This window comes from Schizosaccharomyces octosporus (assembly GCF_000150505.1).
Source record: "Schizosaccharomyces octosporus yFS286 unplaced genomic scaffold supercont6.2, whole genome shotgun sequence".
Classification (NCBI taxonomy): Eukaryota; Fungi; Ascomycota; class Schizosaccharomycetes; order Schizosaccharomycetales; family Schizosaccharomycetaceae; genus Schizosaccharomyces; species Schizosaccharomyces octosporus.
In genome coordinates, this window is record NW_013185620.1 from 2,588,695 (window position 1) to 2,603,443 (window position 14,749).

At 36.9% G+C, this 14,749-nt stretch overlaps 8 protein-coding genes across 8 annotated transcripts; 6 read left to right on the forward strand and 2 right to left on the reverse strand.

The window, feature by feature from the left end:
• Positions 1-156: 156 nt before the first annotated feature.
• Positions 157-2,302, forward strand: SOCG_00588 (centrosomal transforming acidic coiled-coil protein Alp7). The gene has a single exon (XM_013163008.1). It carries the CDS (start codon positions 387-389, stop codon positions 1,884-1,886), a length of 1,500 nt encoding a protein of 499 aa, XP_013018462.1. The 5' UTR covers positions 157-386; the 3' UTR covers positions 1,887-2,302.
• SOCG_00589 (pyridoxal reductase Plr1) lies at positions 2,236-3,750 on the forward strand. Its single transcript, XM_013163009.1, has one exon. The coding sequence runs from the start codon at positions 2,402-2,404 to the stop codon at positions 3,398-3,400; it is 999 nt and encodes a 332-aa protein (XP_013018463.1). The 5' UTR covers positions 2,236-2,401; the 3' UTR covers positions 3,401-3,750.
• Positions 3,698-6,833, forward strand: SOCG_00590 (GTPase activating protein). Its single transcript, XM_013163010.1, has 7 exons — positions 3,698-3,945; positions 3,997-4,073; positions 4,123-4,238; positions 4,302-4,385; positions 4,435-5,142; positions 5,217-5,780; positions 5,832-6,833. The coding sequence occupies exons 1-7, from the start codon at positions 3,929-3,931 to the stop codon at positions 6,081-6,083; spliced, it is 1,818 nt and encodes a 605-aa protein (XP_013018464.1). The 5' UTR covers positions 3,698-3,928; the 3' UTR covers positions 6,084-6,833.
• Positions 5,171-8,740, reverse strand: SOCG_00591 (RhoGAP). Its single transcript, XM_013163011.1, has 9 exons — positions 8,657-8,740; positions 8,282-8,481; positions 8,077-8,237; positions 7,312-8,031; positions 7,028-7,268; positions 6,901-6,987; positions 6,832-6,858; positions 6,402-6,791; positions 5,171-6,362 (listed from the first exon to the last, which is right to left on the reverse strand). The coding sequence occupies exons 2-9, from the start codon at positions 8,382-8,384 to the stop codon at positions 6,112-6,114; spliced, it is 1,980 nt and encodes a 659-aa protein (XP_013018465.1). The 5' UTR covers positions 8,385-8,481; positions 8,657-8,740; the 3' UTR covers positions 5,171-6,111.
• Positions 8,741-8,875: 135 nt separating this feature from the next.
• On the forward strand, positions 8,876-10,015 carry SOCG_00592 (meiotic recombination protein Rec24; the record flags this gene model as incomplete). The annotated part of the gene is made up of 2 exons (XM_013163012.1): positions 8,876-9,143; positions 9,273-10,015. The coding sequence occupies 2 exons, from the start codon at positions 8,876-8,878 to the stop codon at positions 10,013-10,015; spliced, it is 1,011 nt and encodes a 336-aa protein (XP_013018466.1).
• Positions 10,016-10,319: 304 nt separating this feature from the next.
• Positions 10,320-11,078, forward strand: SOCG_00593 (ribosomal protein subunit L25). The gene has a single exon (XM_013163013.1). It carries the CDS (start codon positions 10,333-10,335, stop codon positions 10,768-10,770), a length of 438 nt encoding a protein of 145 aa, XP_013018467.1. The 5' UTR covers positions 10,320-10,332; the 3' UTR covers positions 10,771-11,078.
• SOCG_00594 (lipin Ned1) lies at positions 10,996-13,556 on the reverse strand. Its single transcript, XM_013163014.1, has 4 exons — positions 13,410-13,556; positions 13,049-13,330; positions 12,747-12,888; positions 10,996-12,691 (listed from the first exon to the last, which is right to left on the reverse strand). The coding sequence occupies exons 1-4, from the start codon at positions 13,467-13,469 to the stop codon at positions 11,145-11,147; spliced, it is 2,031 nt and encodes a 676-aa protein (XP_013018468.1). The 5' UTR covers positions 13,470-13,556; the 3' UTR covers positions 10,996-11,144.
• Positions 13,557-13,591: 35 nt separating this feature from the next.
• On the forward strand, positions 13,592-14,668 carry SOCG_00595 (COP9/signalosome complex subunit 7a). Its single transcript, XM_013163015.1, has one exon. The coding sequence runs from the start codon at positions 13,946-13,948 to the stop codon at positions 14,555-14,557; it is 612 nt and encodes a 203-aa protein (XP_013018469.1). The 5' UTR covers positions 13,592-13,945; the 3' UTR covers positions 14,558-14,668.
• Positions 14,669-14,749: the final 81 nt, after the last annotated feature.

Consider the following 14,749-nt stretch of genomic DNA (forward strand, 5'->3'; position numbering starts at 1 on the left):
AGTCGACCTGCTCGACTTTTGTTGTAGTAACAGTATTATTTTTTTTCGGAGAACTCACCGACATTCGGTGACTTTTCTTTCTGAGGTTTACGTACTATAACGAAATACCAGGTTCTATTTACACATAAGAAGGATTGTAACATTACCAAGAAAAACAAGGATTTTAGACATTACGATCGCATTATATGAAAGCGAAAGTTTTCTTTGAATCCTTTTTTATGATATATATGAGTTTATCATTCGACTTTTAGGGTGTTCAAGTTTCCTTTCTTTTAGAGCATTTCTTAATCATTCATCGCGTGCATTCTCGTAGACTTTGGATATTTGTTTAAAAAACTAGCTTTCTTTTATTTAATTCTTTTATTGATCCTTTTTCTGAGTCTGGAATGAGTAATATGAATAGTATTCAAGAGGATTCGTCGATTCCTCAAGGCTTTATGTCAAAGGACAGCAATGCATATGGACAGCGAGATCCTAGTTCTTATCGAGGAACTGAAGATACGATGCCAGCTCCTAAATTATATCCCAAGTTAAGTGCGCGACCTGCCAATACTCAGTATCAATTCAAAGAATCCTTAAATAAGCGTGTAAATGACCGTCTACACTCGTTAGAAATGCATCGGCCATCTTATGATGCTCCTATGGCTTCGAATACTTCGGCGCCACCCTACGGTAGTACACCCAGACAAATGCGTATGCATCCTCCTCAAATTTTTCAGCATAGGACTCCGGAATTTAAGCATCGGAAACGAAATGCAGAGTCTGTCGTCACTCCGAAAGCTCCTGTCACGTCGGCGGGTGTCAGTTTGAACAAAGCACCTAATACATCCGCACAGGCATTCCGTCAGCCCGCTCCCGCATCCTATCTACCCTCATCGACATCATCCTTTTCTTTTCGCCCTCCAAATACAAATTCTCAAGATCAAGTTGATGACCCTTCTTCTTCTTACACAACTTCCACCAGTTTACAAAAGAACAATCCGGATGGTTCCTCATTGCAGGTTGCCCAACCCGTATCTCGTTTAGCACCAGCACCTTCGTCGACTGAAATACCCATTCCCCCGGTTACAAGCTCCTCTGATTTACCACCAGAAATTACCCTCAATGCTTCACAGAAGCAGCAAGCAGCACTGGAGGCCGAAGTAGAAAGCTACAAAGCAAAGCTTAATGGCAGTCAGCATGAAATTAATTCTCTTCATACATCTTTATCGTACCTTTCTGGTCAACTAATAGCTATGAATGAGCAATATCAACTCCTACAAAACGAATATGCTATCGCTTCGTCTGCTAAAGGTACTAGCCAGAAGCTGATTGAAGCACAGGAAGAAGATAAAACATCCGTCTCTAGTATTTCATCGTCCTCTTCTGCTAGAAGACAAACATACACTCAGGAAGATGTTGACAAGTTGCTTCAGGAACGAATGGAAAAAGTCGCCGAGGATCTTCATGCTCAGTATTCAGCTAAACATGCCCAAAAGATTTCTGCTTTCAAAGTGAATTATTCGAAGAAATATGATTTTACTATTCAAGAACTACAACAACAAGTTACAGCTGCTGCCGCTAATTCTAATGTTGGTGATCCCACGTGGGAATTGGAAAAGAAGACTCTACAAGAGGACAATGATACCCTTCGAAAACAATTAGAAAGAGCTATTCAAGAACGTCAAGAAATGTCTGTCTTCTTGGAAAACTTTAAGGCTGATATGGCCTCTAATGATCGTAGTTTTACTCAAAAACAATCCGAACAAACTGACAACATGAATGTCTTAACAACTCAAATTCAAGCCTTGCAAGAACAGCTGAAAATTGAAAGAGATGAACGACAAGCAGTTATTCAAATGAGTGAAGAGCTGGCTCAAATTATAGAAACTCTCGGAACAAAATAGACTTTTGAAATCCTTCCTTTTTTGTCTTTAATTCTTTTGTGCTTCCCTACTTCTATTATAAGGCGTTCAAAAGTGTTGCATTGTTGTCTTTAATCACTTTCTAAGATTTGCATCGTTTGTTTAATTGTCTTTTGACACATTCTTTATATTTGGTATATTTGCGTTTTTTACTTACGGAATTTCTTCTTACTAGTCTATGGAGCTTGAACCAACAATATCTGTCAATGACGTGGCTCTTTCACTACTACTGGCGGGTACGTAAAAATCGCCAACCACATGAGTCTTTTTTTTTTCCAAAGAATTCGAGTTGCATCACTATTTGGATGAGTCAGCTAGCTAGCTACTTTTTACTTATAGAAAGAAAAAGGCCGTTTGTTTCCGTAAGCTTTGCAAATTTTGTCGGGTTAAGATTAAGATAAGTTTCGGCAAAATCCTGGTTTTTTAAAATCATATTTTTGTTGTTTGTTAGTTAAATCTTTTACTCTATATATTTTACCTGAGTTAACTTTTAAAATATGCCATCTATAAATGGATTTCCTGTTGGCCCTATGGGGTTTGGATTGATGGGTTTTACTTGGAGAACCGAGCAGACTCCTGATGAACAAGCATTTGAAGTAATGGACTATGCAGTAGAGCATGGAGTCACATTTTGGAACGGTGGTGAATTCTACGGAATGGATCCTCCTACAGCAAATTTGATGCTGTTGGCTCGCTACTTTAAAAAGAGACCGGAAAATGCCAACAAGGTGTTTTTGTCGATCAAGGGTGGTATTGATGAGACCTTCGCCCCACGTGGTGACGAAGAGAGCATTAGCAAGAGTGTCAACAATGTATTGAAACATCTTGACGGTACCAAAAAGCTTGATTTGTTCGAATGTGCTCGTGTTGATTCCAGTGTGCCTATCGAGGAACAAATGAAGATTCTTAAAAAGTTTGTGGATGCAGGAAAGATTGGTTGCGTTGGCTTAAGTGAAGCATCTGCCGATACCATTCGTCGTGCTCACAGTGTTCTGCCCATAGCGGCCGTCGAAGCTGAATACTCTTTGTTGTCTCGTGACATCGAAGAAAACGGTGTTTTGTCTACTTGCAAGAATCTGGATATTCCTGTTATTGCCTATAGCCCCATCGCCCGCGGTTTACTTACGGGAACTGTCAAAAAGGCAGAGGACTTGCAACGTTTTACAAACGCCTTTCCCTTTCTTAACTACTTGGATCGGTTCCAACCGGAAGTATTTGAAAAGAACCTCAATTGCATTCAAGCTCTCGAAGCCCAGGCAAAATCTTATAACCAAACACTCCCCGAGATGGCTATCAGTTTCCTGATTGCCGTGGGTGAAGGCAAGGTAATTCCCATTCCAGGAGCTACACATGTAGGTCGTCTTGAACAGAATTTGAAGGCCGTTTCTAAGCCATTATCTGCAGCCCAAGTAAAGGAAATTTATGCTACCTTGCACAAGTTTCCCGTTGCCGGTTATCGCTATAATGAACAGTTAGAAACTACACTTAATGTCTAAGGGTGGTTTTTCCTACATGATATAAAATAGTAAGTGATGATTACCCTTAATACTAGTTTATAAAGTTCTTAAATTGAACGTTAGTTATTCATTTTGGATATTTTTCATAGAACAAATCTACCACAGCAATGTATACATCAATGGTTCCAGCGACCTTACTTTAGTCGTCATTCCTTGCCGTGTGGATTTAATTTTGTTGTCAATTTCATTCTATCAATGATAGTAAGGACACTTGTATTGTTGTGAAGGATACAGCTTCTTCTTTTATGTAACTATATATAGCAAGAATTAAATTAATTTCTGTAACTTTTTCTCATTAATCAATTCAGATGTGTCAACTTGTGTATAGCTGACTGTTTCAGGCTTTGCAATATTATGCTCACTTCTGTTTACTTACTTTGAATTGAACGAACGTTCTTAATTAGTGCAAGAGTGAGTTTTAAAATAAGCCTAACATAAAAAACTATAGAAAAAATAGGTATTGGATCTTTTATATGTTGAACTGATCTAAACATACCATTGTTAAGAATGGACTACAAGGAGCGGTATTTACAATGCTTTCAATTGATGACATTTCCTAGCTAATGTTACTATAGTTTAAAAAGATTCACTACTATATTAAACTCACCAAATCCTGTATCTCTTCCTGGTCTGTGCGGATTATGTCTTCAAGGTATGTCAAACTTGTCAAAGCCAAAACAGATTTTCTTAACATATAATAGGAGTTCCAGATGAGCATTCTATAAGGTCGAAGGCTTGGATGCTGATGTTAGAATACTTGCCGACTGACAAGTCTCAGTGGAAAGAAGTCTTGCGCAGTCATAGAGAAACATATACGGTATGAGAGATTTGTATTTCTCCTTCATTATTCTTTACCTTATTTCTCTAATCATTATCATAGTCATTCATTCAGGAACTTCTCATTGACCCGTGGAAAAAACTCAGTTTACAAGAGGATGCTGAAATAATCGAAGCTGAAGATCATGTAAGCTACTCAACTAAACGTTCGATGTATTTTTAACTGATGTTTTTAGCCTTTAAACACGAATAAAGATTCAAAATGGAAGCAGTATTTTGAAGATAATCATACATTGGAACAGATTGACAAAGACATCCGAAGAACTTTACCAGCTCTTTCTTTTTTTCAAGGAAAATCAGATGATGCCGTGAGTTTTTCTGTTTCCTCTGCCGCAGAAGATCAAATTGAGGACTCTGTAACCACCCCACCTTCTAATCATAGCGAGTCCTCAATTCAGGACATTTCTTTTCGAAATAAAGAAGAATTTTCTCATTTTCTTGAGGACTCACATCGCTCTTTACAATCCAGGATTTATCAACTGGACGATGAGTCTCCTACTTCCTCTAGTATTTTATCCAATAAACCGAGAAAAAGCCTAGAAAATACATCTCAAGAAACCACTGAGGATGAGTTGGGTATCCATCGTGAAGCTACTGAACGAATTTTATTTATTTATGCTAAACTAAATCCCGGAATTGGGTATGTCCAAGGCATGAACGAACTGCTCGCTCCTTTATATTATGTATTAGCAACAGACCCTACTTATGAAAATCGATTCTATTGCGAGTGTGACTCATTTTTTTTATTCACAAAGATGATGGTTCATGTTCGCGATCTTTACGAGAAAACTTTGGATCATGACTCCGGTCATGGTATTTACTTTCTAATGTCAAATTTCACAGACCGTTTACGACAATACGATTTTGAATTATGGGAGTGTATGGTATGTTAGTTTATAAAAAGAAAAAACAAGAGAAGCAATCATGTGCATAAAGGTTAACAAGTTTATTCGTACAGCAAAAGAAAGAAATTAATCCCACTTACTATTCTTTTCGATGGTATACTTGTCTTTTCACTCAAGAATTTCCATTGCCGGATGTAATACGGCTGTGGGACTCTATTATTGCTGATCAGACGCGAGCACGTTTATTAGGCAAAAATGAAGATGGCTTCAACGGTGCATTCGACTTTGCAATAGACTTTTGTTGTGCTATTTTAATTGAGTTACGAGAGTTTCTTCTTACGTATAGCTTTGCGGATTCAATAAAGCTACTTCAATCTCAATTTTCTGCGGATATGTCGACACTATTGAAAGTGACTTTTGAATTGGAGTCATTAAGGAAAAACAAAACCGTGGGAAGTGATATGTCTTATATTTCCAGAAAACCTTTCAATACAAATTATTTGGCTAGCTCAGTGAAAAATCGAATGCGAGCAACCTACAACAGCGTCAAAAACAGCAGTTCTCAAAATGTTAAATTGCCTAGTAAAGATCAAGAAGAACCATCGAGCGACTCTAAATCCTTTTTCCCCAATTTTCGAAGTTCCTTGGATGAAACTCCTCCAAATCCATTTTTTAAGGTAAGATTCAGTATCCAAACAGCTTAAAATTGACGGCTAACAAATAACTAGATAAATAAGAATGTTCGAACTATATTTGCTCAACCGAAGACACCAAATCATCAAGATTCAGAGGGAGGATGGTTATCTCTAAAAAATAAGGGTAGTAACCTGTTCAACAAAGTAGGAAACATTGTTAGTGATGCTGTTCGCTATGCAACGGAAGAAGAGGATTTTAGTGAAGAAGAAGATTTTACTGATACCAGTCGTAAGATCGGTGAGTCAGGCAGACGGAAAACCGTGTCTCGCAGAAACGTAATTTAACGCATCGAAAGTATGACTGGATTTTCCTTTAAGAAAATGGACGAAAAAGCTTTGTTGGTGAAGGCATTTTTATGGGCGATGAAGACCTAGAAGATTTTAGTTTAGTCGGAGAGGTATTAATAGGAGTCAGTGCTCGTTCCATTTCTATGGGAGGTGTAACAGAACGTTCAAGGTTCCCGAATAATTGCCTGAACTCTTGTATTAAATCTACAACTAATGAAATGGGATGCGTATCCTCAATTGAAATTTGGTTCACATTTTTGGGAGGCCTTAATATACCTAAAAGCATTAGATTCAGATTCATCAAATATAACTTACATGGAGAGATTATTTTGGCAATTTTGTATAGATGATCTTTAGAGAACTGAGCAGAATCAGCGAAAAAATGAAAGTGAGATATAATGTCTTCCAGCGTTCTTAGTGGAGTACTATGGAGGTGCAGTAAACATTGGCGAATAGAGTAAACGCGATGTTCTATATCTTTGTCTTCCGTGTAAGTTAAATAAAGAGCATTGAAATAGTCATAAAAACTGGAACGGATAAGAGAATCGGACATTTCCAGTAAACATAGTTTTAATGAAAAAGCAATAATATGCAAAGGATATTTTTCCAATACTGGAACAAGATCGGTGGTTGCATTGAGCAATATTGACTTCAATTCGTAGGCATTCCTTAGCGGTACCTCTTTCGTCCAAACCGTGTATAGAGCTATTTTATTAGTACTAAAAACCTTCATGATAATGCATACCATCAAAGTCTTTGATATAAGAATAACCTTCGATTTGTTAGTAAACGAGTGCACTAGCCATTCTCTTACCATCTATTAAATAGGTTAAAACTTCTGGCACTATTGTAGAGACCTGCGTATCAATAGAAGAATTTGATTTGCCAGGAAATTCAGAAGCTAGAAGTTAGAATCAAAAACAAGTAAAAATGAGCTTTACCATTTTGTAAAAAGAGATCAGCATTAGAAATAGATGTAAAGTAACCAGTGTAATAGCGCTTTATTTGATTAGAAAGATCTTGTAATTTATCCAAAGAACGTGTTGTTTTAATTTGATTTGAGACAACACTTTCCAAACCAGATATAAATCCTGAGAAACACTGGGAATTGTCGGTGAAAATGGTTTTGATCGCAGAAAGTCTGTCAATCTCGCAATTTTCAAGCGCTTTATAATATGTAAACTGAATAGTAAGCATAACGAGCCACATATTTAGAGGGACATACCAAGTGTTGCTCTAACTCTAGTCTTGATTGTTCCAAATTACTGAACGCCAAATAATATTTATCAAGAACACTCGGAATAGAGTAATTTTTTTGTTCACTTGGAACAGTTAAATAAGCAGAGCTATCCAAAGAATCTACCTGAATGGTCTTGATGAGGTCTGAAGCTTTCTGTGTCAAGTGAATATTCAAATCCCGTACGTTAGTTGATTTGTCTAATCGTTCTTGCACGTCAAGAATGTCTAGAGACGCTAAATCTTCAGTAACTTGTTCGAGCTGTGGCTTGTCTAGTCCTGGAAGTGTATATGACAATGCTTTTTGAAAGTTTGCTCCATGCGCTACAGGTTCGGCGGGGCTGTTATGGTTCACCTTGTTAATTGAATCTTTCAAGCTTAATAAAAGCTTAGAAAACTCATCGTTTGAATAGTTTTTACCAGCTAGAATATAGGGTATGTCGGATTCAATCTTTGAGTTGCTGTTTCTAGTTGACGTATTGATAGATCCCAACGAGCTCGATTTTCTATGTCCACGTTGTTTTGGGTTCAGTATGGAAGATTTCAATCGTTGGACATGTATCAAACGTGAGTTATAGTTATCAATTTTGACTTGAATAGAAGCAGATAGGGAACCAACCCGTTTCGTATACGACTTGTTCCATTTCTCGAAGGGATTAATTACTAGAGCTTCTAACTGTTCGCTCCATTTTTTCTGTAAGCTTGCTTCCTATACAAATATGTTAATTATTTACAAGCAACATCAAAAACATACGCAAAAATAATCTTCTCTCAGTTCGTGAATGGCTGCATTAGTCAATAGAATGTTTGTCTCATGACTAAACGGGTATTGTTTGTCGTGTTTAAGACATGCTTTTACCAAAATGTCAGAGCATGCAATCAGTGCCTTAGACTTTGCTTGCAATAAGAACAGCACTAAGATATAGTTAATAGACCTTATTTACAATTTAATCCCTTACAGCTTTTGTTTTGCTCAATGCCTTGATTAATTAACTCCTGAGCACTTTTAACACCGGTGATATAATCTCTACTCCAAAACGAATTGGTAAACCCATCCCACATGACTATCAATAGTTTTCAAAAATGTATCTCCAAAAATATGCGTCAAAAGAAATCCTCGCTATTTTGTTCTACACTTTTTCGATGAAGAATCGATTTACTATATGAAAATGGTTAGGATTTCTGACGCGAATCTTCCTTATAAAGACAGAAATAGAAAGTACAATAATATAAATAGTACAAATTCTCTAGTGTCTTACTAAGTAAGACTATATATAATGTTCAGAGGAAAAGTCAAGTTTTCCTTCAGCCCTTTCGTTGAAGAGTATACTTACAGAAGTGAAACAAAATTATTGGAAGCAAATGTAATAGAAAAATAGTTTCAAGAAGATTACCAAACAGTATAGGTGAAGTATATTGGTGAACGATGAAGGTTACTTCAGAATGTAAACAAAGAAATCTTAACGAGGTTTTGTTACGTTACACTAAATAATACAAATGCTGTCGTCTTACGCGTTTATAGTCAACGCGTAAACAAACTTCCAATTCACAAGATGGACAATGTTTTAGAAGGAGATGAAACTAAATTGGCTATTGCATGGAGTATTGTAAAGAATAAACCAAAAGAAGAAAGAATAGACGCCTATGTCAAAAGATTGAGGAAGCAATTGCAAGATGAGAAGAATCATGAATTGAAAGCGAGGTTATTTGCTGAGAAACTACTAAATCAAGAGAAAACCAAGTTACAATTAAAAACTTCTTTTGTTTTTGAGACATTGAATCTTCCTAGCAAAGTACTGAAGAAGGAAATAAACGATATCGGTATGTGTATACAAATGTTTAGAATTTGGCATTTGCACGAAGGTTTTCTTTGAATCTATTACTTTTTTAAATAAATTTATTTTTTTTACTACAATTCCTAATCGAATTAATTACTAACGCATTATGCAGACTTGTACCTGCTTTCAAATATTTATGAGTGTCTTCAAGAAAAACGGGCAAGCTCAGACGGTGTTTCTTTGAAAACATTTAATTACGTTTTTGATGGAATATTTCGGTTTCTAAAGTGCTCAGCAGATCCGCGGATTTCGTCTACCAAAGATTATCCAGACGAGTTTTTTGCCAAAATTAAAAGTCTCTTTGAGGACATTCTGATCCTGTTAAAAAAAGACTTGCGGATGATTCAAATTGCGATACGCTTGGCCGAGTTGGCAGAGTTTGTTTTGCATTTAATTGTCGATACGCATCGGATTATGCAAACAAACGCTGCAACGGGTTACCCTGTTTCGCCAAGAGCGAAGTTTTTGGACTTTTATAAATTTTTGGAACAATCAATATTTTTGAAACTGTCTACCGCGGCTCCTAACTTACTGGAACAGCTTGTGCATCAAGTCGTATCACAATTGGAAACGTGCTTTCTTAATTGTAAGAGTGCAGATTTCGAAACAAGGCTCCTTTATAGTGAATGTTTCTTTTCTTTTACAGAAATTTTCTTTCCGTGTCTTCATTCATATGATCTACGTATATCGAAGATTGCAAATTCAGGCGTTCGAAAGCTCAGGAACCTAATTCAGCAAGAAGAGATACATACTCATGAGGCGAACAATTCTGGTTCTAATTTTGCATCGTCTTATGTTTTGTTAGCTGGGCTGAAAGAATTATTACCTCCTAATGACCTTTTTGATGATACCTAAATTTTGAAGCTTGTTTTTTCTATAAGTTCTAACCTGAAACTAAAATTATTTACAAGATTTAGTCTTGTTTATGTTAACATTTCGTTTAAGTGGGTTCAAAATCCTTGTTTGGAGCAAGATTAACGAACATTTTAGGTCAAAAGTGTCGTTTGCAGAAAATAATTTCCAAAAAACTGATATTAGTTTCTTTGCAAACTTTTGTTTTATCACTCTTAGCCTAAGCTCTTTAAGTTTGGTGTAGCCTCAAACCCTGAGGTCCTGAAAGCTCAAGCTTGCCGACAGGTTTCTACCATCTCCCTTCACCTATCAAATAGACCATGTCGGTCATTAGCAAAGAAGTTTGGAATTCAATTTCTCTTCCTTTAAAAAAGTTCTTACAAAAATTTCCTCCAGAAAACGCCCAAACTTGGTCAACAAAGTCTGATAGAATAAATCCATTTTTACCTACACGAAATCCTATAAATGGAGTTTTAAGAGACCCACATTACTCTAATAGACGTCAAGCTGATATCTTTAAGGAAGCCAAGTACCATAAGTTGGAGCACTTACTTCCTCAGGAAATGACATGGAATAAAGATTCTTCCAGGCACATTTTGAAAGGTGTTTTGTTTCCCAAAGGTAGAATTGCAGAACGCAGACGAGATGAGATTTTGCAGACTAAACAGAAAAAGTTTGCTGAATCAATTGAGAAGACTGACAACTTTAAGAAGAGTCGACAGAAAAGAAATGCTCAACCAGATGCTCCTCCATTGTAAACTATCTATTAATCAGTTAGCTTTTTATTCCGTGACAATTCATACTCCCCCACTTTATGCTAATAGTTTCAATATCTTAAGTACTCTACTCTAGTATTGAATCTCCTAGTCAGAATGGTTCATAGTATTTACTCTCTACTATTTCTGTATCCTTTAATAATTAGTTTTCTATGTGTACATTAAATCAATTGGATAAACTATGTTTTTTCTCGCAATACGGATCTTGCCATTTACCATTGTCGTGTTACATACAAAACAAAAAAATAAAAAGTATTTAAAGTCCAAACTATTCTATTCTATTAGCTCAGTCGATTATATTGTATCTTTAGAATCGTAAGTCTCATATTCTGGGTCATTAACTGGAATCTGATTCATTAAAAGGCTCTCATGTAGTTATCATCATACTTTGCATCATTTTCATCCAGAAATTGGTGTTCCCAATTAAGATCGTCATCCAAATTTATACTTTGTAAGGTTCGCATGAGAGGACTTGAAATATCATCTTTTTCTTCATCGTTGAACATATTGATTTGGTCACTATCATTGTCATTTACTGGCGGAGCTTTCTCAACTAACTCAGTAACTTTGGAAGGTTTAGGAGATTTCTTTTTTGGCTCATCTTCTTCATCACTCAACTCTGGCAGAGGTGACCTCCAAAAGTTGACATCAGTAAAATTTGATAAATCCTCTTTTGTTGAAATCTCAACTGGTGGGAAAAAGTAATCGACTAAATCATTCATATAAACATAAGTACTTCGATATCCACTCCGTTGTAGTAGTTCAATATGTACTTCACCAGAAGAATTGATAGTAAATATCCTAGTAGGCGGTACACGAACGTGGTTATAGGAAATAGCATCAGTGATACGATTCCCAAATCCAGCATAGAAAGGAGTCCTCGGTGCAGGTAATGCAAACAAGTTACAAAGATCGCGTAAACACGCCATTTTAAATACTTCTGGTTTACGAAGAATGACTTCTCTATGTAAAGCTGCCATTGTTCGATCTGGAGAAAGAATAACGGGTCCGTCGGGCAAACAAACACCATTTTGTTCGATATTCTGTAGGTAATGTCTAGTTGAATCTGCTTGACCTACGGAGCGGCTGGTTAAATACATGATCTTATATCCATTGTTTGTGATGTCCGTATATAACTTGGCGACTCCTGCATGGGTCCAATCCTTTCCGATCAACGTAAACATATGACCAAGTGCATCAGATTTGGTAATGGTACCGTCGATATCTGATATAACAACAGGATCACTGTAACGCCAAAAAAATAGGTTGGCAGTGCACGTAGCTTTACCTCCATTGACACTGAATGATAAGTCATTTTTTCCGGATTTTAGATTCAAAGAACGGAGCTGGTCAGAAGTAAGTCGTAAGGTTTTTGCGTAATGATAGGAAGTATTACTAGGAAAGGGAGACAAAGACCGATCTGACAACGAGGAAGATGGCCGTACATCTTCCCTGTTATCATTCATTAGGGCAGAGTCGGATTTTGGAGAAGAAGGCGTTTTCATAGGGCTTCCTGGTGGGCTATGACCATAAACTTCTGCAAACTTTTTAGCATCTTCCGAGGCATGGAACCAGAGGTTTCCCTCTTCGTCTTCGCGAAACAATTTTTCTATTAAAGGAAACTCATCCTTAAACGTCTCACGAGCAAGCTCGGCAATATTATAATTTGCAGCTGAAGCTTTGTAACCTGTCATATCCAACATGACATCTCCATTGTCATCAATATGTGCCGGAAGTTCTTTACCAGAAAGACGCTTTCCCAATTCTTTTGCCTTTTGTAAGAGCTTTAAGTCCACCAATGCTGTTCCTTCTAATCGACTGTACGGTTCTGTCTCCACATTGTCGACATCACCCATACTAGAATGTCGCCTGTGGACAAATGGAGGGAATGGAACCCGTTCGCCTAAAGAAATTCTGTTAGTAATGGTTTTGGAGAAAAATATGTTAAAAAAACTTACTTGCGTCAGAATTAGAGCGGCGATAGGACTCTCGAGTAGAGGAAAAGACTTGGTTTGGTTCGCCAAGAAACATGTCAGTTGAGTTCGGATAATCACTTTGTGCAGAGCTTTCCAATTGCAAATCATGAGGCTCGTGGATATTCTAATAACAAGTTAGCTTCTTAAGACCTCTTTCTATTTGTTGTAGTTTTCTATAGCAAAATCATTGACGATAGCAACTGAAGCAATTTTTTAGAGATTAAGGAATAACGCTTGTATAGACATTACCATCATAATGATTTTTTTTGCTTCATTTCACATACAATGAGAGGACCTTGTCTTGGAGAGGCGGTAGGAGAAGCAATGGGCGAGGTTTGTAATTCTTTAGGTACAGCATTTTCAGTAGCAAAAACAAAAAAAGCCTCTCCACCATCTCCCAATTTCATATTAAAATCGGTCAATTGACCATTTACTGAAAACTCAACCTTTTTGTCAGAAGGCAACAGTAAGCTAAATTTTCCAAATCGAACGTGAAAAGGCGAGCATGCAAGAGTTCCATCCTCCTGTTCTACTACAATTAAATCAATGGCTCCCGATAGCGTAGACTAATGTTTGTTTGGGTCAGCTTCAAATTCATGATGAAATAATCACAGGCAAATATGTCCATTTAATTATTGTACTTACGGGATTGATAGAATTCCATGTCTTTGTTACAGAATCAAACGCCCTTCCTACATATTGCATCGTGCTTCTCTCTCAGAAAAGATATTGGTAGAAAGTACGATTCTCATACCATAACTATTTCGTAGGAAGGAGCGGACACATTTTGAGGTGTGGGTACCCTTCGTGAGTACCAAAGTTCTCAACAAACAAAACCTGAGAAAAAATTCGTTTCGATTTTGGTCGGCTCGAAGAATTCAATTTGAATATACTGATCTTTTTAATTATTGATTTGGGGATTGGTTTCTTTTTCTGTTCTGACATACTATAGTATCTATTTTAAATGTTTGTTTGAAGCAATTCGGGTTTACGTAAGGGCTTTAGTATATTTTAATTTCATTTAGCTCGTCTATTTGCTCGATTTAATTAAATAGAATTTATGAATTCGCATTAATTCTCAAAAAAAAAGTTTTTGATACGGCCAACATTGTGTATGCTCATTATACACGCGACAAAGAATCTACATAAGTATTTGAAGATTTGTTAATCTAAATTATAATATGGATGAAAAAGTTCTAGCTGCTATTGATGATCCCAATACGTTCTCGTTTGGGTCCCTATGGCAGGAATGTCAAGCGTCTCAAGGCAGTGTCTCCCCAACAGTATATCAGCTATTGAACGCATTTTACCAAGGATCAGTTCAAGACAGTTCAGCCGATTGGAGCCAGGAGCGATTAGACAAGTTGCGACTCTTGTCACTAGTAGATGCTGCCGTACGACACACGGGTTCTAGCATTTCTTACGACGATCTGTGGAAGCAATTAAAATTAAATGATTCACTTCCTCCTACTGAAAAGGATATTATACTAGAACAGTACTTAATTCAAGCAATGATTAAACAAATCCTGGTCGGAAAACTAAATTCTCAGTCTCGCACCCTTCATGTCTCATGGGCCATGGAGCGAAATATGAATGATGCCAGAATCCAAGAAATGAAGGACACACTCTCAAAGTTTGTTCAGCGCTGCTCAAAAGCCTTTTCTAATTCTGATGTCAAGCCACTATTGACCAAGTCCTCAAAACGTACAAGCCAACTATCTAGCAATGATGGCATTGACCAACATGTTTCAGACAAACGAGCAAGAGCAGATGGTAGTCCCATGGAAGGCTAAGTACAATTTTATGCATTAACACACCCCCTTTATTTTTCAAAATGTTTTTTATTGTGATAGATCCTGCACCAAAGAAACTCCTTTTTTCAATGTTTCCTCATTCCGCTTGAAGTAATTGTGTTTTAAGTACGCAACTTGTAGATATGAAACACATTTTTGTGTGAACCTTTCCTGAATTTCAACCTCCAATAT